The sequence below is a fragment of the Rhinopithecus roxellana genome, chromosome 12 (genome assembly GCF_007565055.1).
Source record: "Rhinopithecus roxellana isolate Shanxi Qingling chromosome 12, ASM756505v1, whole genome shotgun sequence".
Classification (NCBI taxonomy): Eukaryota; Metazoa; Chordata; class Mammalia; order Primates; family Cercopithecidae; genus Rhinopithecus; species Rhinopithecus roxellana.
The window spans coordinates 116,967,421-116,991,852 of NC_044560.1; the positions used below are offsets into that span (position 1 = coordinate 116,967,421).

The following is a 24,432-nucleotide window of genomic DNA, read 5'->3' on the forward strand; positions in this document are numbered from 1 at the left end:
CCCAGGCTGGAGTGCAATGGTGCGATCTTGGCTCACTGCAACCTCCGCCTCCCGGGTTCAAGCCATTCTCCTGCCTAAGCCTCCCTAGTTGCTGAGATTACAGGCATGTGCCACCACGCTCGGCTAATCTTTTATATTTTTAGTAGAGACAGGGTTTCTCCATATTGGTCAGGCTGGTCTCGAACTCCCGACCTAAGGTGATCCACCCACCTTGGCCTCCCAAAGTGATGAGATTACAGGGATGAGCCACTGCGCCCTGCCTTCTTTCTTCTTTTCTTTCTTCTTCTTCTTCTCCTCCTCCTCCTCCTCCTCCTCCTCCTTCTTCTCCTTTTTGAGATAGTAGTTTTTTAAAGAGGTAGTACTTTTTTGAGACTACTTTTTAAAAGGGATATCAGGCTGGCTGCAGAAGCTCACGCCTGTAATCCCAGCACTTTGGGAGGTCGAGGCGGGCAGATAACGAGGTCAGGATATCGAGACCGTCCTGGCTAAAACAGTGAAACCCCGTCTCTACTAAAAATACAAAAAATTAGCCGGGCATGGTGGTGGGCGCCTGTAGTCCCAGCTACTCAGGAGACTGAGGCAGGAGAATGGTGTGAACCTGGGAGGCGGAGCTTACAGTGAGCTGAGATCGCGCCACTGCACTCCAGCCTGGGTGACAGAGCGAGAGTCTGAATAAAAAAAAAAAGAAAAAAAAAGAAAAGGATATCAAAGCCGGACGTGGTGTCTCATCTCTGCAATCCCAGCACTTTGGTAGACCGAAGTAAGCGAATCACCTAAAGTCGGAAGTTCAAGAGCACCCTGGCTAACATGGTGAAACCCCGTCTATAGTAAAAATACAAAAGTTAGAGGTGGTGGTATGTACCTTTAGTTCCAGCTATTTGGGAGGCTGAGACATGACAGTCGCTTAAATCTGGGAGGCAGAGGTTTCCATGAGACAAAATCATTCCACGGTAGTACAGCCAGAGTGGCAGAGTGAATCTTCATCTCAAAAAAACAAACAAAAAAATGAAAAAAAAAAAGAGACATCAAAAATGTTTTCGTTCTCGTTGTATAAAAGACTTCCTTTTTTTCCTTCTGGTTTCTCTTCATTTCTCTATTTTTTGATTTTTTGTTTTTTTGCAGTTTGAGTTTGAGATAAATCTTAGTTTTCAAAATTTTATTTCTTAATCCATAATGACTTCTGAAAGATGCCTTTGCAGCATCCTGTAATCAGCTCGTATCATTCATTTGTGTACTTGTCTATTTTCCAGTTATTTTCTGGTTGACCCCAGAATTCGTTAGTTTTTTTTTTTTTTTTTTTTTTTTTACAACAGTTTCAAAATAGTTGCTGTTTGAAATTAGCATCCAGTTCAGATCGAGGTCTGCATGCTTTCTAGTCTTTGTTATTTATTGGAAGCCTTTGGTACCTAATACTTAAGTTTGACTGTTTCAGTGTGTACTTGGTAAAGATGTCAGGGACTTTATTTATTTATTTATTTATTTAGACAGAATCGTGCTCTGTCCGCAGACTGGGGTGCAGTGGCGTGATTTCAGCTCACTGCAACCTTTGCCTCCTGGGTTCAAGTGATTCCACTGCCTCAGCTTCCTGACTAGCTGGGACTACAGGCATGCACCACCACGCCCAGCTAATATTTTGTATTTTAGTAAAGATGGGGTTCACCATGTTGTCCAGGATGGTCTCAATCTCCTGACCCCGTGATCCACCCGCCTCAGCCTCCCAAAGTGCTGGGATTAAAGGCATGAGCCACTGCGCCCGGCCAGATATCAGTGACCTTTTAATTAACATCAAAATGTAGTTTAACCAGTTAGTCTGTTTTTCAGTTTTCTTTCTTTCGGTCATTTGTTAAAATCTTGAGCTGGGAGCTATTTATTGTGTGTTTCCCTCAAGGCCCTGTGGGCCATTGTGGAAAATTGTTGAAATATGGGCTGGCGTGGCATAGAACACTGCTCCAAAAGCATCCATGTATTCAATTCTTTTATTTTTTTTTGAAATGGAGTCTCACTCTGTCACCTTGGATGAAGTGCAGTGGTGCGATCTCAGCTCACTGCAACCTCTGCCTCTTTGGATCAAGTCATTCTCTTCACTCAGTCTCCTGAGTAGCTGGAATTACAGGCACCCAGTAGCATGCCTGGCTAATTTTTGTATTTTTAGTAGAGATGGGGTTTCACCATGTTTGTCAAGCTGTTCTCCAATTCCTGACCTCGTGATCTGCCTGACTCGGCCTCCCAATGTGCTGGGATTACAGGCATGAGCCACCGTGCCCAGCCTCTTTTTATTTTTCTTTTAGATGGAGTTTCACTGTTTTTGTTCAGGCTAGAATGCAATAGTGTGATCTGGTGTCACTCAAACGTCTGCCTCCCGGGTTCAAGTGATTCTCCTGCCTCAGCCTACAGATTAGTTGGGATTACAGGTGCCCTGCACCATTCCCGGTTAATTTTTTGCATTTTTAGTAGAGACAAGGTTTCACCATGTTGGCCAGGTTGATCTCTAACTCTTGACTTCAGGTGATCTGCCCACCTCGACCTCCCAAAGTGCTGGGATTACAGGCGTGAGCCACCGTGCGTGACCACTCATGTATTCTTGATTGAAATAATCTGCTTATGTCTTAGTTCTACAGCTGACCTTCTTTCACTGTTTTCAAGGTAAATAACTGTGTGTTCACACTTCTGCATTTTATAAATGTTACTGTGATTTTCTTGTAAGGAAGAACTAACTGTCAGGAATCAATGTCATCAGAACCTTCCAAAAGAAGTTTCTTTAGCCCAGGTATGTGTAAGATGCTTCTCTAATTTTCAAGGATGGGGGTGGTAAGACCAACCCTTCCCATTACCCTTTCCAGCCCCCCAATGTAAGAATTCAGGCACAACTTCTCACTCATCTCAGACCTTCTCAGGGTAACTTGCTGAAAATGTCTTCCAATCTGAGCCCCAGTGAGCCTCCCTGCAACTTGGCGATGAGGGGCTTGACCGGAAAAGCTCAACCCGAGTGACCCTGGCCCCTGAAATGATTGGCAAAATGGATTGTGTGTCTGGATGTGGCTTTTCTTTTCTTTTCTTCTTTTTTCTTTTTTGAGGAGAGGAGTACCCAGTTGTAATTAGAATTTTCAATGGGTTGCAGTACCCTAAAAATAAGAAAAGCAGAAGAATGGAAGAAACAGAGGTGTAGACTCAGACACAGAGACCATCTTCGGGGCCTTTCTCTGTATGAGGATATCACAGCGAAATCTAAGGCAGATCATGTCAGTCCCTGGCAGGGAACCCTCCACCGGCTTCCCGTGTTCCCCAGGACAAAAGCCCAGCTCCTCACTGTGGCTCCACAGCCCTGTGTCCAGGGCCCCTGCCAGTGTCCAGCCTCCTCCTGGGAGCTTGCCCGCATCTCCTGACTCCCTCTGCCCTGGTCACATTTGCTTTTCTCTTTTCCCAAACGTCAAAATCCTTCCTGTCTCAGGTCATTTTCCCTGCTCTTACCCTATGTAACCTGTCCCTTTCCCTCCACTCAGATAACTCCCATGCCCTCCCACCCCCATCTGAAGTTCCCTCTGCCTATCAGTCTGTATCATATTACTCAGGTTTTATTATCTCTGCATCAATCACATCAGAAATGAACCTTTTTTTTTTTTTTTTTTTTTGAGACAGAGTCATTCTATCGTCCAGGCTGTGATTGCAATCTGATCTTGTGATCTTGGCTCACTGCCACCTCTGTCTCCTGGGTTCAAGCAATTCTTGTGCCTCCGCCTCCCCAGTAGCTGAGATTACAGGTGTGTGCCACCACACCAGGCTAATTTTTGTATTTTTACTTTTATTTTATTTTATTGTATTGTATTTTTGAGTCTTAGTCTGTCACCAAGACTGGAGTATAGTGATGTGATCTGGGCTCACTCCAACTTTCACCTCCCAGGTTCAAGTGATTCTCCTACCTCAGTCTCCCGAGTAGCAGGGATTACAGACCATTACCACCTCCGGCTACTTTTTGTGTATTTAGTAGAGGCAGGGTTTCACCATGTTGGCCAGACTGGTCTTGATCTGCTTACCACAAGTAATCAGCACACCTCGGCCTTCCAGAGTGCTAGTATTGCAGGCATGACCCACCACACCTGGCCCATTTTTTCTATTTTTAGTAGAGACAGGGTTTCACCATGTTGGCCAGGCTGGTCTCAAACTCCTGAGCTCAAGTGATCCTCCCACTTCAGCCTGCTAAGTAGCTGAGACCACAGATGTGCAGATGTGCACCACAATACCTGACTAAATTTTTGTATTTTTGGTAGAGATGGGGTTTCACCATGTTGCCCGGGCTGGTCTCAAACTCCTGAACTCAAGTGATCTACCCACCTTGCCCTCCTAGAGTGCCGGGATGACAGGCATGAGCCACCGCACCCAGCATCTGCATGGGATTTGGTCAGGGATGGGTCTGTGCCTTGAAGGGGAGCTCATTCCAGCCCAGCTCCCCATTGCTGCAGCATGTGTGGAGGCTTCTCCAGGAGGGGAGCCAGAGTTTTCCTGTAGGAGTTTATCATCCTTGGTTTGGAGGGCAGCAGAAGGGACTGTATTTCCTCAGGGTGAGGTCTCCTTTGTGTTAGGCCTCTGAGCCCAAGCTAAGCCATCATATTCCCTGTGACCTGCACATATACATCCAGATGGCCCGAAGCAACTGAAGATCCACAAAAGAAGTGAAAATAGCCTTAACTGATGACGTTTCACCTTTGTGATTTGTTTCTACCCCACTGTCACTGATCAATGTGCTTTGTAATCTCCCCTACCCTTAAGAAGGTTCTTTGTAATTCTCCCCACCATTGAGAATGTACTTTGTGAGATCCACCCCCTGCCCTTGAAACATTGCTCCTAACTCTACCACCTATTGCAAAGCCTGTAAGAATTAATGATAATCCCACCACCCTTTGCTGACTCTCTTTTCGGACTTACCTGCCTGCACCCAGGTGAAATAAACAGACTCGTTGCTCACACAAAGCCTGTTTGGTGTTCTTTTCACATGGACGTGCATGTCACTTTGTATGTGTGGTTGTGTTACAGGGAGTGGGTGTGTTGATTACGAGCAATAAACAACACATTTTTAACATTCAGGATTGATTTCCAAAGGCTCTTGGTATGTGAGGAAGAAATCCGGAAGAGGAAGAGGAAAGCAAAGGAGACAGAAATGGCTCTTCCTCAAGTGAGATGATATTCTCGGTGGATTGTTCTGTCTCTTTCTTCTCAGCAACGCTGGGCCTTGGTGTTGGGAATCTTCTCTGAGTCTCAAGTGTCCTGCCTGACAGTTTTGCTGACACTCACCCATGCCTTCCCTCATTCCCTCTCATTTCGCTTAGATTCCATCTCTTTTGATCGAGTGACATGAACTTGGGAAGAGGTGGCACAGGGCCAGGGCCTGGGCCTGGGGCTGGGAAGGGCTCACACCCAGACATGGATGGAGATGGGGTGAGGGTCCCGTGGTGTCAGTGCTGTTGGGCAGCAGGGATTGTTCAGGGGCCACATCTGGATGCACTGTCAGCTCTCTGTGGACCAGGATTAGAGCAACTGCCAATGGAAGTCACGTATCAATGTGCACTAAGTACGTGTAAATTCTAGAAAAGGAAACCAAAAAGGGAAAATCTTTTCTTCCTTATTTTGTACTACATTTTTAGGTAATTGAGTGAGTTACTGTGTTTCTGACTCCAAAAATCTTACTAATTATAATGGAAAGTTCATACACAGACATGAATGATACAAGGTGTTTTTCTCCATCATTAAGAATAGGAAATCTACCTAAATAATAGCAGGAGATTCATTAAATCATTCTTAGCACATTAAGCTCATGGAGAATGTGGTGTTACTGTGGAGAGGCTTGTGAAACGTGTTTTCGGTAAAAATGGTTACTTTTTTTTTTTTTTTTGAGACGGAGTCTCGCTCTGTCACCCAGTCTGGAGTGCAGTGGCGTGATCTTGGCTCACTGCAAGCTCAGCTTCCCGGGTTCATGCCATTCTCCTGCCTCGCCTCCCAAGTAGCTGGGTCTACAGGCGCCCGCCACCATGCCCGGCTAATTTTTATGTTTTAATGTATTTTATTGTATTTTAAGATGGAGTCTTGCTTTGTTGCCCAGGCTGGTGTGCAGTGGCGTGATCGTAGCTCACTGCAACCTCAACCCTCAGGATCAAGCCATCCTCCCACCTTAACCTGCCAAATAGCTGGGACCACAGGTGCCTGGCACCCCAACTGGCTTTTTTTTTTTTTGAGATGGAATTTCCGTTTTCCAGGTTGAAGTGCAGAGGCGTGATCTCGGATCACTGCAACCACTGCCTCCAGTGATCAAGTGATTCTCCTGCCTCAGCCTCCCACGTAGCTGGGATTACAGCCATGTGCCACCATGTCTGGCCGATCTTTCACTGTGGACGTTGTCATCTTTGAAGACCTCACTCATGCTCTGGCTGATCTAGATAGTGAATGTCACTTGGTGTATCAATAAAAGTTCCTAACATTTCTATATCGGGAACCCTGCATTGATTTTTTTATTGATGTATTGCTTGTATTTTTTTCACAAACATAAGAAGTTCATACTGAGAGGGTGTCATGACCTCTTCAAAAAGTGTAATAAAACACAACTGGGAAGACATCATGTGGTGAGAAATCCCTTACATGGATTTGTCAGAACATTCCTACAATTAAATCCCTGCTTTCCCCTCTCTCCTCTTCTCATTTTCTGTAAAGATAAGAACTTCTCCAACCATTTGGTCAAAATGTGTTTTCATTTCAGGGTCTATTGACATTCAGGGATGTGGCCATAGAATTTTCTAAGGAGGAGTGGAAATACCTGGACCCTGCTCAGAGGACTTTATGCAGGGCTGTGATGCTGGAGAATTACAGGAACCTGGTCTCCCTGGGTGAGGAGAACTTCCCTCCAGAAGTGGGGATGTGCCCTTGTGTATCTTTGCATTTTCTCTTGTTGTCTCTTGGGATTCCCATTGTTCCTTGACTAAAATGGAAGCCGTATTGATATTGAAATGAAAAGCTTCGTGATGTAGCATCTGGACTTTCACTGTCCCCTTTGTTTAGACGTTCTGTGTTCTTCATGATAGCTCAGTGGGGGCTCCAGAACTAAAGTAGGCATAAAAGCTTACGGCAGGCTGGGCACGGTTAAAAAAAAGAAAAAAATTATAACCTGTAAAACTACTCCTTCTCCAGTAGAACTTTTTGTTATTTATGTCAGAATTATTTCTGTGTATGTTGTATTTCTGTTAACATATATGTACAGTATTTTTCAAACCTTTTTATTCTAAATAATATGGAAAAAGTTTAGTTATGAAGAAAAGGTACACGTATGCCAGTTTTTGTATCTGTCCTTTTATTAGTTAATTTATGTATTTATGAGATGGAGTTTTCCTCTTGTCACCCTGGCTGAAGTGCAGTCATGTGATCTTGGCCCACTGCAACCTCCACCTCCTGGGTTAAAGTGATCCTCCTGCCTCAGCCTCCCAAGTAGCTGGTACTACAGGTTTGTGCCAACAGGGTGGTCTAGTTTCTTATATTATTTATGTATTTATTTTTGTAGAGCCGGGGTTTCACCTTGTTATTCAAGATGGTCTCGATCTCCTGACCTTGTGATCCCCCCGCCTTAGCCTCCCAAAGTGCTGGGATTACAGGCACGAGCCACACTCCTGGCCTGTCTCAAGATTTTAAAAACATGTTAATACTATTTGGTGGCTTCAAATATTGCAAATTTTACAGTACAGACTCTAAATTTCCTTTGTTTAATAAGATTTGTCAGCCTTCGATGATGTTGATGATGAGATGCTTTTTTTCCTGTCTCTGTCATTTCATTGTCCTGTCAGAAATAGCTTAGACTGGCCAGCTGCGGTGGCTCACACCTCTCATCCCACACTTTGGGGGCCGAGGTGGGTAGATCACTTTAGGTTAGTAGTTTGAGACCAGTCTGGCCAACATGGTGAAACATTGAATCTACTAAATGCTAAAAATAGGCCTGGTGCAGTAGCCCTCACCTGCAATCCTGCCACTTTGGGAGGCCAAGACAGGCAGATCACTCGAGCTCAAGAGTTCAAGACCAGCCTGGCTAACATGGTGAAACCTTGTCTCTACTAAAAATACAAAGATTAACTGAGCATGGTGGCTTGCACCTCTAATCTCAGCTACTTGGGAGACTGAGGGAGGAGAATCACTTGAACCCAGGAGTTGGAGGTTGCAGTGATTAAACTGGGATGCTTAAGACACAGAAAATTATTTCTCATGAATTTGGAAAGTGGGAAATCCAAGAGCAAGGTGCCAGTCAAATTGGTTCCTGTTGAGAGACTTCTTCATGGTTTAGCCCAGCCATCTTCCTGCTGTGTCCTGACATGGGGGAAAGAGGAACAGGCAATGAGTTCTTTACTGTGTCTTTTAATAAATGCACTAGTCCTATTCATGAGTAGTCAACACCCATGACTAAATTCTCTCAAAGGCCCCATCTACGGGAACATCCTATTAGAGAATACCAAAGCTTATTTGAGAAGTAGTTATTTGTTTTATTTTATTTTCTTTTTTTGATACAGAGTCTCGCCCTGTTGCCCAGGATGGAGTGCAATGGCGCGATCTCGGCTCACTGCAACCTCCACCTCCTGGGTTCAAACGATTCCTGCCTCACACTCCCAAGTAGCTGGGATTACACCATGCCGAGCTATATTTTTTTGTATTTTTAGTAGAGATGGGGTTTCACCATGTTGGCCAGGCTGCTCTCGAACTCCTGACCTCATGATCTGCCCGACTCAGCCTCCCAAAGTGCTGGGATTACAGGCATGTGCACCGCATGTGGACATTAGTCAATGTTTATTCCTTATAATGCTGTGTATTTTCTTGAACTCGTATATCAGAAGGTAGTAAACTTTTTTTTTTTTTTGAGACGGAGTCTTGCTCTGTCGCCCAGGCTGGAGTGCAGTGGCTGGATCTCAGCTCACTGCAACCTCCACCTCCTGGGTTCACGCCATTCTCCTGCCTCAGCCTCCTGAGTAGCTGGGACCACAGGCGCCCGCCACCTCGCCCGGCTAATTTTTTTTGTATTTTTAGTAGAGACGGGGTTTCACCGTGTTAGCCAGGATGGTCTCGATCACCTGACCTCGTGATCCGCCCGTCTCGGCCTCCCAAAGTGCTGGGATTACAGGCTTGAGCCACCGCGCCCGGCCAGAAGGTAGTAAACTTATCATGTGTTTCAGTTCTTATATTGTGTGTTGGTGGTAAGTACAAGCTGTGGCTTTTTTCTGAAGAGGAAATTGTTTTGAATTCTGTAGGCTGTGTAAATGTACTTATTATTTGCCTGCTTCTTTTACCATGGGTTACAATGTTTTCTTAATTGATTTTTATGACTTTACATATGGCTTTTCAGTATGTGGCATGCAATATAACTGACACACTCCACTTGTTAATGTTACAAAGTGCCACCAGGTGCAGTAGCTCATGCCTGTAATCCCAGGACTTTGGGAGGCCAAGACTTGTGGATCTCTTTAGGTCAGGAGTTTCAAACCAGCCTGGCCAACATGGTGAAACTGCATCTCTACTAAAAATACAGAAATTCATTAGACATGGTAGCACACGCCTGTAATCCCAGGTACTCAAGAGGCTGAGGAAAGAGAATCGCTTGGGCCCAAGAGGCGGAGGTTGCAGTGAGCCAAGATCGTATGATTGCACTCCAGCCTGGGTGACAGAGTGAGACTCTGTCTCAAAAAATAAAAATACAAAAAATTTAAAAAGTCACAAAGTGCCTGTTCCACATGGGTGTAGGTAATTTTATTAGAGTTATTCAGAAGATTATTATATTGAAGTTTTCTTTTCTTTTTTTTTTTTTTTTTCTTTTTTTTTGAGATTGAGTTTCACTGTGTTACCCAGGCTGGAGTGAAGTGGTGTGATCTCAGCTCACCACAACCTCCATCTCCCAGGTTCAAGCAATTCTTTTTGCCTCAGCCTCCCAAGTAGCTGGAATTACATGTACCTGCCACCACACCTGACTGGTTTTTGTATTTTTAGTAGAGACAGGTTTTGCAGTGTTGGCCATGCTGGTCTTGAACTCCTGACCTCAGGTGATCCGCCTGTCTCAGCATCCGAAAGTACTGGGATTGCAGGTGTGAGCCAACATGCCCAGCCTATTTTTTGTTTTGTTTTTTGAGGCAAAGTCACACTTTGTCACCGAGGCTGGAGTGCACTGGTGTGATGGTGGCTCACTGCAATCTTTGCCTCTTGGCTTAAAGTGATTTTGTGCCTCAGTCTCCTGAATAGCTGGGACTACAGGTGCAGGTCACCACACCTGGCTAACTTTTGCAGTCTTTTCTTATCTTCCCTGTGCTATGATTATTTGACAATACAGAATTTCCGTTGATTTTGGTTACCTTTACATGAACTTGTTGTGGATTATTTATTAATATAGTATATTATGTGGTTGTGGGAGAAAAATGTTTGAAGACCTTGTCCCTATGGATCTGTTCCCCCAGGACCTCTCTGACCTCATCACCTACCTGTGCCCTCCTTTTTTCCACTGCTCCACCTACACGAGCTGCTTTCCTCTTTGTGGGGCTAAGAGTGCTCCCGTCTCAGGGCCTTTGCTTGAGCTGTCCGCCATTTGTCGTTGCAGCTGTGAACCCAGGACTTCTCAGACACATCTCAGTTAATTTAGAAAGTTTATTTTGCCAAGGCTGAGGACACACCCATGGCACAGCTTCAGGAATTCCTGACCACATGTGCCCAAGGTGGTCAGGGCATAGCTGAAGTTTGTACATTTTAGGGAGATATCAATCAATATATATAAGAAGTACATTGGTTTGGTCTGGGAAGTTGGGACAACTTTAAACAAAGCCAGGGAGACTTGAAGCAGGGAGGGGTCTTCCAGGTCACAGAGAAGTGAGGCACAAATGGTTGCAATCTATGAGGTTCTTTTTTCTTTTTTTTTTTTTTTCTTTGAGATGAAGTCTCGCTCTGTGACCCAGGCTGGAGTGCAGTGGAAAGATCTCAGCTCACTCCAATCTCTGCCTCCTGTGTTCAAGTGATTCCCCTGCCTCAGCTTCTCAAGTAGCTGGGACTACAGGTGCACACTACCACGCTCAGATAATTTTTGTATTTTTAGTAGAGATGGGGTTTCACCATGTTGGCCAGACTGGTCTCGATTCCTTGACCTCAAGTGATCTGCCTGTCTTGGCTTCCCAAAGTGCTGGGATTACAGTCTTGAGCCACTGTGCCAGGCCCTTCTTTTGAGTTTCTGATTAGTGTTGCCAAAGGAGGCACTCAGATATGCATCTTTATCAGGGAGCAGAGCAGTGACTTTGAATAGAAGATGAGTCTGGTTTCCTAAGCAGTCCCTAGCTTGACTTTTCCCTTTTGCTTAGTGATTTTGGGACCCCAAATTTATTTTCCTTTCACACAGTCCAACCCTCACATCACGTCTGGTCTGTCTTGCCTGTTCTGTGTGATTACTTTTGTGCCTTTCTCCTCCACTGTCTGGATCCTGGTGAGAACAAGGCCCCAAGGGGAGGACAGAGTCAAAACTTGGAGCTGTGCTGGGCTCACCCCCTCTGATTGGAGCTCAACCCTGGCTTCACATTAGAGTCCAGAGGCATTTTACAAATAGAGCTTTTGTGCTGCTTTAGCAGGGATTCTTATTCTGAAGGGATGGAGCCCACCCTCAGTAATAGCTGCAGTGGCCCAGGTGCTTGTCATCTGTGTGCAGCATTGAGCATTGAAGCTCTGTGTCCTCCATTTCTGAGGGCTGAGCTCAGCCTGTGATCCACAGAGACGTGAGGGGCTGTCCTCTGGATGGGGTGTGGTCAGGGATGAGTCTGTACCCTGAAGGGGAGATCAGTCCAGCCCAGCTCCCCTCTGCTGCCTCATGTGTGGGGGCTTTTCTAGGAGGGGAGTGAGATCTGAAGACCAGGGTCAAATATACACTTGTAGGCCTTCCTGTGGGGCTTTCTTATCTCTGCATGATCTCTGGTGCAGTGGGCAGCAGAGGACCATCTTTCTACAGGGTGAGCTCTTCCCTGTCTGTGTTTTTTTTTTGCCCCAGGAAGGGAGTGAGTCAGTTCTAACATGAAGTCTCATTTTTTTTTTTTTTTTTGTGGGGAAAAGAAAGAGAGATCAGATTGTTACTGTGTCTTTGTAGAAAAGGAAGACATAAGTAACTCCATTTTGATCTGTACTAAGAAAAATTGTTCTGCTTTGAGATGCTGTTATTCTGTAACTTTAGCCCCAACTAATGTATAATGATAATGATAATGTGAGTGATAATGTAACCTTCCTTGAAGTGTATCAATCCGTCACCAATCAAGTTGCTGCAGCCTATGCACTGGTCTTGAATGGAAAATGTGGTGATTCTACTAAAGCTTGTCTTTCCCTGTGTGTGAAACCATAACGTCTACTTGGGAACGCTGATCCCATTTATTTGGAGTTGGTGTTTCCAACTGACTTTCTTCAAGCGTTGTGTTCACATTAACTCTCTACTTAATCATATATTTTAAATTTTATTATTTACTGCTGACATCAGTTTCTGTGGTACTGTAGGAGCCTCACCAGAGAGGGCACCTGTCTCCATGTTGTAAAACTCACACTTGTCAAAAAGACATGGGTTAGGGTTTTTCCCCCTCCCTCAGGATGAAGCTACTTAGCTGACACAGATAGTCACCTCCATTACCAAGTAGAGCCAGGATGAACTATGTGTGACCAAGGGTGTTGTCAAGTGCTCTTCCCTGAGGACTGATCAGTGTTTATCTTGAAAACACGTACTTAATGGGTTGCATAGAACAGTGAAGTTGCTTTCTCTCTTTTCAACCTCTTAGCTGTTTACCTCTATTTCCCATCACATTGTGGTCCACGGCTTATTTATTAATAAAATGGTTTTTTATTTATTTCTCTGTTATCTTCGTGGAGGTGATTTCTCCTTTGGGAGAAGATTTTTTAGTTTTCAATTATATTTTGTCGACATTTAAAAAGCACAGTAAAGAATATTTCTTGGGCCAGGCATGTTGGCTCATGCCTATAATCCCAGCACTTTGGGAGGCCGAGGCAGGCAAATAACTTGAAGTGAGGAGTTCGATACCGGCTTGGTCAACATGGTGAAACCCCGTCTGTATGAAAAATACAAAAATTAGCCGGGCATGGTGGTACGCGACTGTAATGCCAGTTGCTCCTAAGGCTGAGGCTGGAGAATCGCTTGAACCCAGGAGGCAGAGGCTGCATTGAGTCGAGATCTCGCCACTGCACCCCAGCCTGGGAGACAAAGAAATTCTCTGTCTCAAAAAAAAAAAAAAAGAAAGAAAAAAGTAAATAATCATTTAAAAAATGAAGTAATAGATCTCTTCCATAAATGTACTGGGACAACTAACTGGATATCCACATGGAGAAGAATAATGTTAGATCCCTATGTCACACCATCAAAAATTTTATTTAAAAAAGTTTTTGTTTTTTTTTTTTTTTTAAGGGAAAGAGAGAGAGATTAGGAAGGGAGACCTGTGGCAGCGGGTGTTACTTTGTCGCCCAGGCTGGCTTGGAACCCCAGGCTCAGCCATTCTCTCCTTTGTTTCCTGAGTCCCTGGGACCTCAGGCTCCCACCCTCGCGCCTCTGCTGTCTTTAAGCAGCAGGTGGCGACCTCACTCCTCCCTGGCTTGAGCACTCAGTCCCGCACCCCAGCCTGTGGTTTTAAGGAAGTCTCTGAAGCTGAGCACAAGGCGGACTCTCCCTCCCAAGTGAATGGGCAATAGAAAGGGAGAGGATTTCTATTCTGCTCTATGGGCCGTCAGCGTGATATCGTACGTGCCGCGCAGGCAGGGCTTTGCATTTCACATTCTAGTTTGCATCCCGGTTCCAGACAAGTCCAGGGCTTTGGAATCATTCCTCAGACTTTCTGGAGCTCTTGCCTCCAAAACCTGAAAACAGATGCTGGGAGAGCCGCAGAGAGACGCGCAGGCCCCGCCCCGGCCCCGCCCCGGCCCTCTGCCGGTTCTAAAGAGCAGGGTCTGTCCGCCTGGTGCCCCGCCGCTGCCTCGCCCAGGACCCGCCGACCTCCTCCCGCTTCCCGTCCAGGCCTGGCTTCTGTCCTGCGCGCGCAGATTAACGCAAACCCGGAAGCGGATCGGGTGGAATGAAGGTCACATCGCCGTGGTGAGTTTTGCTCTGTGTTGCATTAAGTCTCCGCTTCCCAGGTCCCCGGCATTTCTGTCCCTGGGACGTGGGGTCCCCACAGACCTCGAAATTCTCGCCCGTCTTCCTTCGCCCAGAGCAAATTGAGACATCCCCGTGAGAGCCCAGGGGTCGCTTCCTTTTGGGTTTAAAGTCGTCCGGAGGCTGTTCCCGTCCCCGGTCTTTCTGTTATAGGGCAATGTGTACACTATTGTGTAGTTTTTCTGCTCAGAACCTTGTTCTGACTAATCCCGCCCCGCACTATTCAAAGTCCTCACCCGTGAGGTGGATTCTTGCCTGGGGCGCGCCTTGCAGCCTCCCCCTCGTTGGGCCCTGCAGCGCCGCGCCGCAGCCTCAGTCCCGGGGAGGTCGAGTCCTCTGTTGGGTCCTGGGATCCTGCAGACCACATCCTTGTCCTAAGGCGCCGTCGCCCCGCAACCCACCTCCCTCCTCTTGCCACGGCCTGCTGCTCCCCAGGTCTCCCCTCTGCAGTCACCGCTTCCACTGAACCCGCATTGGGGAGGTCCCAGGGGCCTGTCCTGTGACACGGGGTCTTCTTGCCTGCCGAGCTCCAGCCCCTGGAAAATGCGCTCCTACGGGATGCAGGCATCTTACTCCAAACCCTCCTGCGATTGTGTGGGCGAAGGGATTAGGAGGCAGACAGCAGTAGAAAACCTGAGACAGAGAAAAGAAGAATAAGAAAAGCCCATAACAGATGGAAAAATAGAGGATTGGTGAGATGGCAAAAGTGGAGGATTGGTGAGATGGCAAAAGTGGGGGAAAAAAAGACAAGAAAACCTAGGAAAGCAGGAGAAGAAAAGCAACTGGAGAAACGTAGAGAAAAGCTAGATGTACAGAGATGAAGGACGGCAAGGTAGGGGGAGTGGCAGCAAAGAGGGAGGCTCATCAGAGTGAGGGAGAGAGGGAGGGATTTGGAGCCAGGACAGACATCAGAGTGGTGTTTGTGTCAAGGAGAACAGAGGGAGAACCACAGCAGGGAGGACAACTGGGGATCTGAGGTGCCACAGAGTGGGGATAGGGGAGTATGTCAGGGAAGAGAGAATTTAACAGGGAGAGCAGAGGAGGCTCAGAGATGGGAGAAGAGGCAGAAATAGATGGAGACTGAGGACAACTGAAAGATTGGGGAGGAGCAATAAGAGGTTAATAAGTTGCGAGGATGGAGCAGAAGAGGTGGAAGAGAAGGAATAGAGGGAAGAAGGAGATAAACAGCAGAAGAGGAGAGGGGTACAAATGAAAAACAGAATCCCAGGGAGAAAGAAAAAACAACAGCTAGAGAGAGAAGGGGAGAATGAGAGATATGTACAGAATTAGGGAAGGAAGCACCGTAATGAAGACAGAGGGGCTGGGCACAGTGGCTCATGCCTGTAATCTCCACACTTCAGGAGACTGAGGCAAGGGGATTGCTTGAGTCCAGGAGTTCGAGACAAGCCTGGGCAACATAGTGAGACCCCTATCTCTGCCAAAACAAAAAACAACAACAAAAAAAAACAGTAAATAACTGGGCCTAATGGTGTGCACCTGTACTCAGTCCAGCTGCTCTGGAGGCCGAGCTGGGAGGATGACTTGAGCCCAGGAGGTCCAGGCTGCAGTGAGCTGATATCATATCACTACACTGCAGCCTGGACAACAGAGAGAGACCCTGTCTCAAAAGAAAACAAGGGGCAAGAGACTTTGGGTTTAGATGAGTGCGTGAGTTCATTGGATATGATTAGTTGTGACATGTTGACTTCCGTGTATATAATCTAACAAAAACTTGTTTAAATTATATAGATGAGATTGAGAATTTCAAAATTTGTATCTATAAGACATGTACATTCTATAAATCTTGGCATCAGGGGTATCTTCCACTTGGAATCCCTATACAGCCAGAGGGAAGTGACTATTCAGTTGTGAATCACTGCCTTCCCTTTTCCTAGGATGGGGTAGGATGTGCGTATTGAAGTGGGAAAAAAGTCACTGTCTGTTATTACATAATACTTTTAATTTAATTCATTAAATAATATCTTGAGACAGGGTCTGGCTCTATCACCCAGACTAGAGTGCACTGTCGTGATCTCTAACTGCAGCCTCGACCTTTTGGGCTCAAGCGATCCTCCTACCTCAGCCTTCTGAGTAACTGGGACCAGAGGCATGAGCCACCAAGCCCGGCTAGTTGTTTTGGAAACGGGATTTCACTATGTTTCCCAGGCTGGTCTCAAAATCCTGGGCTCAAAGTATCCTCCTGCCTTGGCCTCCCAAATTACTGGGATTACAGGTGGGATTACAGAGATGACCCACCACGTCTGGCCTACATAGCCCCCCCGCTTTTTTTGAGAGGGAGTTCTGCTCTTGTTGCCCAGGCTGGAGTGCGATGGCATGATCTCAGCTCACCACAACCTCCGCTTCCCGGCTTCAAGTGATTCTACTGTCTCAGCTTCCCGAGTAGCTGGATGTACATGCATGTACCACCATGCCCAGCTAATTTTGTGTTTTTAGTAGAGATGAGGTTTCTTCATGTTGATCCAGGCTGGTCTCTAACTCCTGACCTCAGGTGACCTGCTGCCTCGGCCTCCCAAAGTGCTGGGATTACAGGCGTGAGCCACCAAGCCGAGGCCATAGCAGTTTTTAAAAGGGACGTCAGGGCATGGTGACTCATGCCTGTAATCCCAGCACTTTGGGAGACAGAGGTGAGTGGATCAGGAGGTCAGGAGTTCGAGACCAGCCTGGCCAACACAGTGAAACTCAATCTCTACTTAAAATATACAAAAATTAGCCAGAAGTGGTGGCAGATGCCTAAAATACCAGCTACTCGGGAGGCTGAGGCAGGAGAATTGCTTGAACTCGGGAGGCAGAGGTTGCAGTGAACCGAGATTCCATCACTGTATGCCAGCCTGAACAACAGAGCTAGACTCCGTCTGAAAAAAAAATAAAGAAAAAGTAAGGAACATCAAAGCCAGGTGTGGTGGCTCATTCATGCCTGTAATCCCAGCACTTTGGGAGCAAATCGCTGAAGGTCATGAGTTCGAGACCAGCCTGGCCTACATGGTGAAACCCTGTCTTTACCAAAAATACAAAAATTAGCTGGCCATGTTGACACATGCCTCTAATTCCAGCTACTCTGGAGGCTGAGGCAGAAGAATTACTTGGACCTGGCTAGGAGGCAGAAATTGCAGTGAGCCACAATTGCACCACTGCACTCCAGCCTGGGTGACAGAGTGAGACTCTGTCTCCCCCACAAAAAAAGAAAAAAAAATTAGCCAAGGATGGTGACATGCCTCTGTAGTCCCATCTACTCTGGAGGCTGAGGCAGGAGAATCTCTTTAGGCAGGAGAATCATGCCACTGCACTCCAGCCTGAGTGATAGAGCATGACCTGGTCTCAAAAAACAAAAAAAGAAATAACAATCAGCTCTTTAATGTTTCCCTTTATAAAAGCAGTAGTCGTGGCCATGCGCGGTGGCTCACACTTGTAATTCTAGCACTTCGGAAGGCTGATGTAGGTGAATCACCTGAGGTTGGGGGTTCAAGGCCAGCCTGACCAATATAGAGACACCCGTCTCTATAAAACTACAAAATTAGCTGGGTGTGGTGGCGCATACCTGTAATCCCAGCTACTTGGGAGGCTGAGGCAGGAGAATTGCTTGAACCCAGGAGGCAAAGGTTGCGGTGAGCCAAGATTGCGCCATTGCACTCCAGCCTGGGCAACAAGAGGGAAACTCCGTCTCAATAAATAAATAAATAAATAAATAAATAATAAAAATAAAAGCACTGGTCCTATTCGCGAGTAGTCAACACCCATGACCAAATTCTCTCAAAGGCACCATCTGCAGGAACATCCTATTGGACAATAAGAACTCTGAACATCGCTTTTGGCCAATATAATCGTTCAGACCAGGGAGCCTGCATCAGGTTTTTGTTGTTTTTATTGTGCAATTTGTTTTATGCAATGTTTTCTGTGACCTCAGTTTATAAATTTTCCCAGTACACAGTCTATGTTTTATATTTTATGCACAGTGAACTAGATAACTAAGGGCAATGCATATATATAAAATTGCTGTATTGCCTGGTGTTACCTAACTGTACCTGTGACATCATAATTGCACCCTCCGACACCGTTCGTCAGTTCTTATTCCTTTTAATGCTGTGTATTTACTTGAACTCATACATCAGATGGTGGTGATCTTAACATGTATTTCAGTTCTTATAGTGTGTGCTGGTGGGAAGTAGAAGTTGTGGCTTTTTTCTTAAGAGAGAATTGTTTAGAATTCTGCAGGCTGTATAAATGTACTTATTATTTGCTTGCTGGTTTTATCATGGATTACAATGGTTTACTGATTAATATTTAAGATTTCACATACGGCTTTTCAGTATATGATATGTAATATAACTGACACACTGCACTTGTTAATTTCAATAAGTCCCTTTTCTGCGTGGATATAGGTAATTTCATGACAGGTATTCAGAAAAAGATTGTGTTAACTTTTTTTTTTTTTTGAGATGGAATCTCACTCTGTCAGTGCAGTGGCACAATGTTGGCTCACTGAAATCTCCACCTCCCAGGTTCAAGCGATTCCCGAGTAGCTGAGACTACAGGTGCCCACCACCATGCCTGCCTGATTTTTGTAATCTTTTCTTATCTTCTCTGTGCTATGATTATTTGACAATACAGAATTTCCATTGATTTTGGTTACCCTTACATAAGCTTGTTGTGGATTATTTACCAATATAGTATGTTGTTTGGTCTTTTAGAATTTATTTGTATACAGTAGAAATTCTGTAAATATGAAAAATATATAGTTTTCTTTTCCTTGATGTGACAGTGATATGTTTTTTGTAGACTGTGATGCACTTTAGGGTCACAGTGGAAAAACACTCCTGACTTTAGGCTTAAACATGTTTCTGCCGTGTCAGTGTTTTGTCATGATATTGGAAATAGGCTTCCATAGAAATGATTTGAAGGACATATAATCGCCCTTTATTTATTAAAGAATCTTACTCCTTTTGTGCTCCTAATCTTTGAAGATCATGTTTGGGAAGTTTAAAGTTAAGTATTTTTTTGTGTCATATTTACACACTTCAGTATGGTTTACCATCTGGACTTAATTGGAAATGTATTGTGTTTATATTTTGTAGATATCTCTTCCAAATGCTTGATGAAAAAGGTGGGAGGATCACTTGAACCAGGACGTTGAAGTCTGCAGTGAGCCCTGTTTTTGCCACCACATTCCAGCCTGGGTGAGTGAGCTAGACCCTGTCTCAAACAAACAAGCCAATAAATGAGAGGTACAATCCCTCCTTTGAAAATAAAGAGATCTTCTTTCCTTTCATCTCTTTTCTTAGGACATTTATTTAGAAAATTTGCAAATGCGTTTTCTGTCTTCTGAGGTAGTCTTTTCTTTACTTTTCTTTTCTTCTTTTCTTCTTTCAGATGGAGATGGGGTTTCACTCTTGTTGCCCAGGCTGGAGTTAAATGGTGTGATCTCTGGTCAGTGCAATTTCCATCTCCCCGGTACATGTGATTCTCCTGCTTCAGCTTCCAGAGGAGCTGGGACTACAGGCACCAGCCATCATGCCTGGCTGAATTTTATAGTTTTGTAGAGATGAGGTTTCACCATGTTGGCCAGGCTGGTCTTGAACTTCTCATTTCAGATGATCCTCCAGGCTCGGCCTTCCAAAGTACTGGGATTACAGGTGTGAGCCACTGCTCCTGGCCCAGGGTTGTATTTCTGAAGAACTTGGGTACTTGCTTTGAAAGACAAGCAATAGCCAGGCGCGGTGGCTCAGGCCAGTAATCCCAGCACTTCAGGAGGTCAAGGTGGGCCGATCCCGAGGTCAGGAGTTCGAGACCACCTGACCAACATGGTGAAACCCTGTCTCTGCTAAAAATACAAAAAAATTAGCCGGGCATGGTGGCACATGCCTGTAGTCCCAACTACTCGGGAGACTGAGGCAGGAGAATTGCTTGAACCTGGGAGGCAAAGGCTGCAGTGAGCCGAGATTGTGCTACTGCTCTGCAGCCTGGGCAACAAAGTGAGACTCCATCTCAAAACAGAAAGAAAAAAAAATAAAGCAAACAAGATAAATAGTACCTGTGTCTCAGTAGGAAATTAAATAATTCAAACATCAAATGATTCCAATGTAAAGCTTTGGACCTTTAAGTAATTCTGAGCCTCGAGAGGAATGTGGTCCTGCAACCTGAGTCCAGGGGAATGCAGGCGCAACTTCTAAGAGTTTTCCTGGCTGACCCTGGTGGCTCAAGCCTGTAATCCCAATACTTTGGGACACCGAGACTTCCAAGTCAAGTGAGTTTGACTTCAGGAGTTCAAAACCAGCTTGGCCAGCTTGGTGAAACCCTGTCTGTACTAAAAATAGAGAGAAATTACAGGTGTCTGCCACCACACCCAGATTATTTTTGTATTATGGTTAGCGTTAGGGTATTCCCCCTCTCTCGGGATGATGCTAATTAGCTGACAGAGATTCTCAACTCTGTTACCAAGTAGAGCCAGGATGAACTATGTGTAACCAATGGCGTCTCAAGTCCTCTTCCCTGAGGACTGATTAGTGTTTATCTTGAAAACACGTACTTAATGGGTTGTATAGAAGAGTGACGTTTCTTTCTCTCTTTTCAACCTCTTAGCTGTTTGCCTCTATTTCCCGTCACATTCTGTCCTGAAGCTTATTTATTAATAAAATAGTTTTTAGTTCTTTCTCTATTATCGTCATAGAGATGATTTCTCATTTGGCGGAATACTCTTTGTTTTTCAATTATATTTTCTCACATTTAAAAAGTGAAGTAAAGAATATTTCCTGGGCCAGGCACGGTGACTCACAAGTGTAATCCCAGCACTTTGGGAGGCCGAGGCAGGCGGATCACTTGAAGTCAGGAGTTCCAGACCAGCCTGGCCAGCATGGTGAAACCCCATCTCTACCAAAAATACGAAAATTAGCTGGGTGTGGTTGTGTGTGCTTGTAATAGCAGCTACTCCAAAGGCTGAGGCAGAAGAATAGCTTCCATCCAGGAGGCAGAGGCTGCAGTGAGCCACAATCTCGCAACTGCACTCCAGCATGGGCCACAGAGAAATACTGTCTCATAAATAAAAGGAAAGAAAAAAGTAAAAAAAGAGAAAGTAATAGATCTCTTTCACAAATGTGCTGGGACAACTAACTGGATATTCACATGGAAAAGAATAATGCTGGATCCCTATCTCACACCATGAAAAATTTTATTTAAAAACAGTAAAAACAAAAGCAAACACACACAAGGCCAGCCGCAGTGGCTTACATCTGTAATCCTAGCAGTTTGGGAGGCTGAGGCAGGCGCATCACGAGATCAGGAGATCCAGACCATCCTGGCTAACACGGTGAAACCCACTCTGTACTAACAATGCAAAACAGACGGGCGTCATGGCGGCACCTGTAGTCAAAGTTACTGGAAAGACAGGCGGAAGAATGGTGTGAACCCAGGAGGAGGCGCTTGCAGTGATCCAAAATCTTGCCACTGCACTCCAGCATGGGCGAGAGAGCTAGACTCCATCTCAAAAAAAAAAAAAAGGAAAAAAGAAAAACAGCCAGAGAGAGACAAGGAAGGGAGCCCTGCGGGAGGGGGTGTCACTTTGTCGCCCACACTGGCCTGGACCCCCAGTTTCAGCGATTCTCCCGCTGCTGCGTCCTGAGTAGCTGGGACCTCAGGCTTCAGCCCCGTGCCTGCAACCTTGTTTAAGCAGCAAGTGGTGACCTCACTTCTTCCTGGCCTGAGCACTCCGTCCCGCATCCCAGGGAGGCCCTAGGGGAGTCTCCCTCCCGAGTGAATGGAGAATGGAAATGGAGAGGATTTCTATTCTGTTCTGTGGGCCGTCAGCATGAAGTCGTACGTTCCACCCAGACAGGGCTTTGCATTTCACATTCTAGTTTGCATGTCCGTTCCAGACAATTCCAGGGCTCTTGAATTATGCCTCAGCCTTCCTGGCTGCTCTCACCTCCAAAAACCCAGAAAACAGAGACACTGGGTGCGACGCCGAGAGACGCACGGTTCCCGCCCCGGCCCCGCTGTCTGCCGGTTCTAAAGGGCAAGGTCTCTCCGCCCCTACCCCGCACAGGCCCCGCCAAACTGCTCGCGGGCCCGCCCAGGCCTGGCTTCTGTCCTGCGCGCGCAAACCCGGAAGGGGATTCCGTGGAGTGAAGGTCCCACCGCGGCGCGTGAGTTTCGCTCTGTCATGTATTAAGTATGCCCTTCCCAGGTCCCTGGCGCTTCTGTCCCTGGGACGTGGGGTCCCCACGGACCTGGAAATTCTCGCCTGTCTTCCTTCACCCAGAGAAAACTGAGACGTCCCCTTAAGAGTCCAGGAGTTGCTTCCTTTTGGGGTTGAAGTCGTCCGGAGGCTGGTCCCGTACCCGGTCTTTCTATTATAGGGCAGTGTGTACACTTCCTATACCGCAGTTTTTCTGGTCAAAACCTTGTTCTGACTCCTCTCACCCCATGCTTTTTAAAGTCCTCACCCGCGAGGTGGATTCCCACCCTGGGCGCCTCCAGGCTCGCCTCCCAGGCTCCCAGCCCCAGTCCCAGGGAGGCTGCGTCTTCTTCCTGGGTCCTGGGTGCCTGCAGGTGCCACTCTTGTCTTAAGGCGCCGTTGCGCCCCAAGTCCCTCCTTGTGCCGGGCCCTGCTGCTCCCCAAGTCTTCCCTCTGCAGTCACCGCTTCCCCTGAACCAGCGTTGGGCAGGTCCCAGGGGCTTGTCCTGTGACACCGGGTATTCTTGCCTGCCCAGCTCCACCCCCCGGAAAATGCGCTTCTCCGGGGTACAGGCGTCTTACTTCAAACCCCCAGAGTGGTGCTGGTGGCCAGGAGAACAGGGAGAACCACGGAAGGAAGGACACTTGGGTTTTTGGAAGGACACTTGGGTTTTTGGGGTGCTAGAGAGTGGGGACAGGGGAATGTAACAGGGAAGAGAGAATTTAACAGAGCAGAGGAGACCCAGAGATAAGAGGCCGTAATATATAGAGGTTGAGGGCAATCGAAAGATTGGGTAGAAGGGCAACAAGAGGTTAAATAAGGACTGACCGAGTTTTGCTCTTGTTGCCCAGGCTAAAGTGCAGCAGCGTGATCTTGGCTCACCGCAACCTTCACCTCTGGGGTTCAAGTGATTCTTCTGCCTCAGCCTCCTGAGTAGTTATGATTACAGGAGAGCACCACCATGGCTGGCTAATTTTGTATTTTCTGTAGTGATGGGATTTCTCCATCTTGGTCAGGCTAGTCTTGAACTCCTGACCTCAGTGATCCTCCCGCCTCAGCCTCCCAAGGTGCTGGGATTACAGGCATGAGCCGCCATGCCCGGCCTTTAATTTTAATTTTTATTTTTTGAGACACTCTTACTGTTTCCCAGGTTGGAGTGCAGTGGCAGGATCACAGCTCAGAGCAGCGGCAACCTCCTGGGCTCAAGTGATTTTCCCTCCTCAGACTCCGGAGTAGCTGGGACCGGAGGAGTAGCCCAGCTAATGTTTAGATATATATATATATTTATTTATTGAAACTCTCTTTGTCACCCAGGCTGGAGTGCAGTGGTCTCACTGCAACCTCCACCTCCTGGGGTCAAGAGATTCTTGTGCCTCAGCCTCCCGAGTAGCTGGGGTTACAGGTGTGCACAACTATGCCCTGCTAATTTTTCTATTTTTAGTAGAGACCTGGTTTCTCCATGTTGGCCAGGCTGGTCTCGAACTCCTAACCTTGTGGTCTTCCTGCCCCGGCCTCCCAAAGTGCTGGGATAATAGGTGTGAGTCACCATGCCTGGCCTCATTGTTTTCAAAGTATGATATATTTTCAAATATTTCTCCTTTTACCCAAGATTTCATTAGATCTATATTTTTTACCCATTTTAAAATTGTTTCTCTATGAAATTGTGTTCAGTTTACATTGAGGACTGTGTGCTTTCTAGTCTGTATCATATATCGAAAACATTTTCTAGTACATGATATGTGATGTTCGGTTGTTTCGGTGTGTACTTGATAATGATACCAAGGACCTTTTTTCTTTACCCTAACATGAAAATTTAGTTGAAGTAGCCTATTCCATTTTCTTTTCTTTTGTCATCAGAAAAAATGGTGATCTGTGAGCTTCTAAGTAAATGTCTTCCTCTGGTCCATAATATTCTCTACAGATGTTGAAGGATGGGCTGGATTGACTTGGAACCTTGGTTTAGCAGAGCCCATATGTTCATGAGAAAAGTATTTGCTCAGATCTCATTTCTACGGCTGCCTCTTTTTCAGTGTTTCAAAGACCTATTGCTATGTGTGCACAGTCGTGCGTATT

The 24,432-nt window shown here is 46.1% G+C and overlaps 1 protein-coding gene across 5 annotated transcripts in view; it reads left to right on the forward strand.

The window, feature by feature from the left end:
- The first annotated feature begins 5,152 nt into the window (after window positions 1-5,152).
- The window catches only part of LOC104672676 (zinc finger protein 611-like), a 34,731-nt gene continuing 15,451 nt past the window's right edge, over window positions 5,153-24,432 (forward strand). For 2 of the 5 annotated variants that reach the window (XM_030942016.1, XM_030942014.1), the window contains exons 1-2: window positions 13,986-14,113; window positions 19,264-19,365. Coding sequence is in view for 1 of the 5 variants with exons in the window: in XM_030942019.1 (XP_030797879.1) it covers window positions 5,153-5,167; window positions 6,743-6,869 (142 nt within the window). In the remaining 4 variants the exon portion in view is untranslated. Of the gene's footprint in view, window positions 5,168-6,742; window positions 6,870-13,952; window positions 14,114-19,263; window positions 19,366-19,558; window positions 19,939-22,264; window positions 22,327-24,432 lie in introns of those variants that run through there. The other 3 variants (XR_004060363.1, XM_030942019.1, XM_030942017.1) reach the window with 3 other exon arrangements.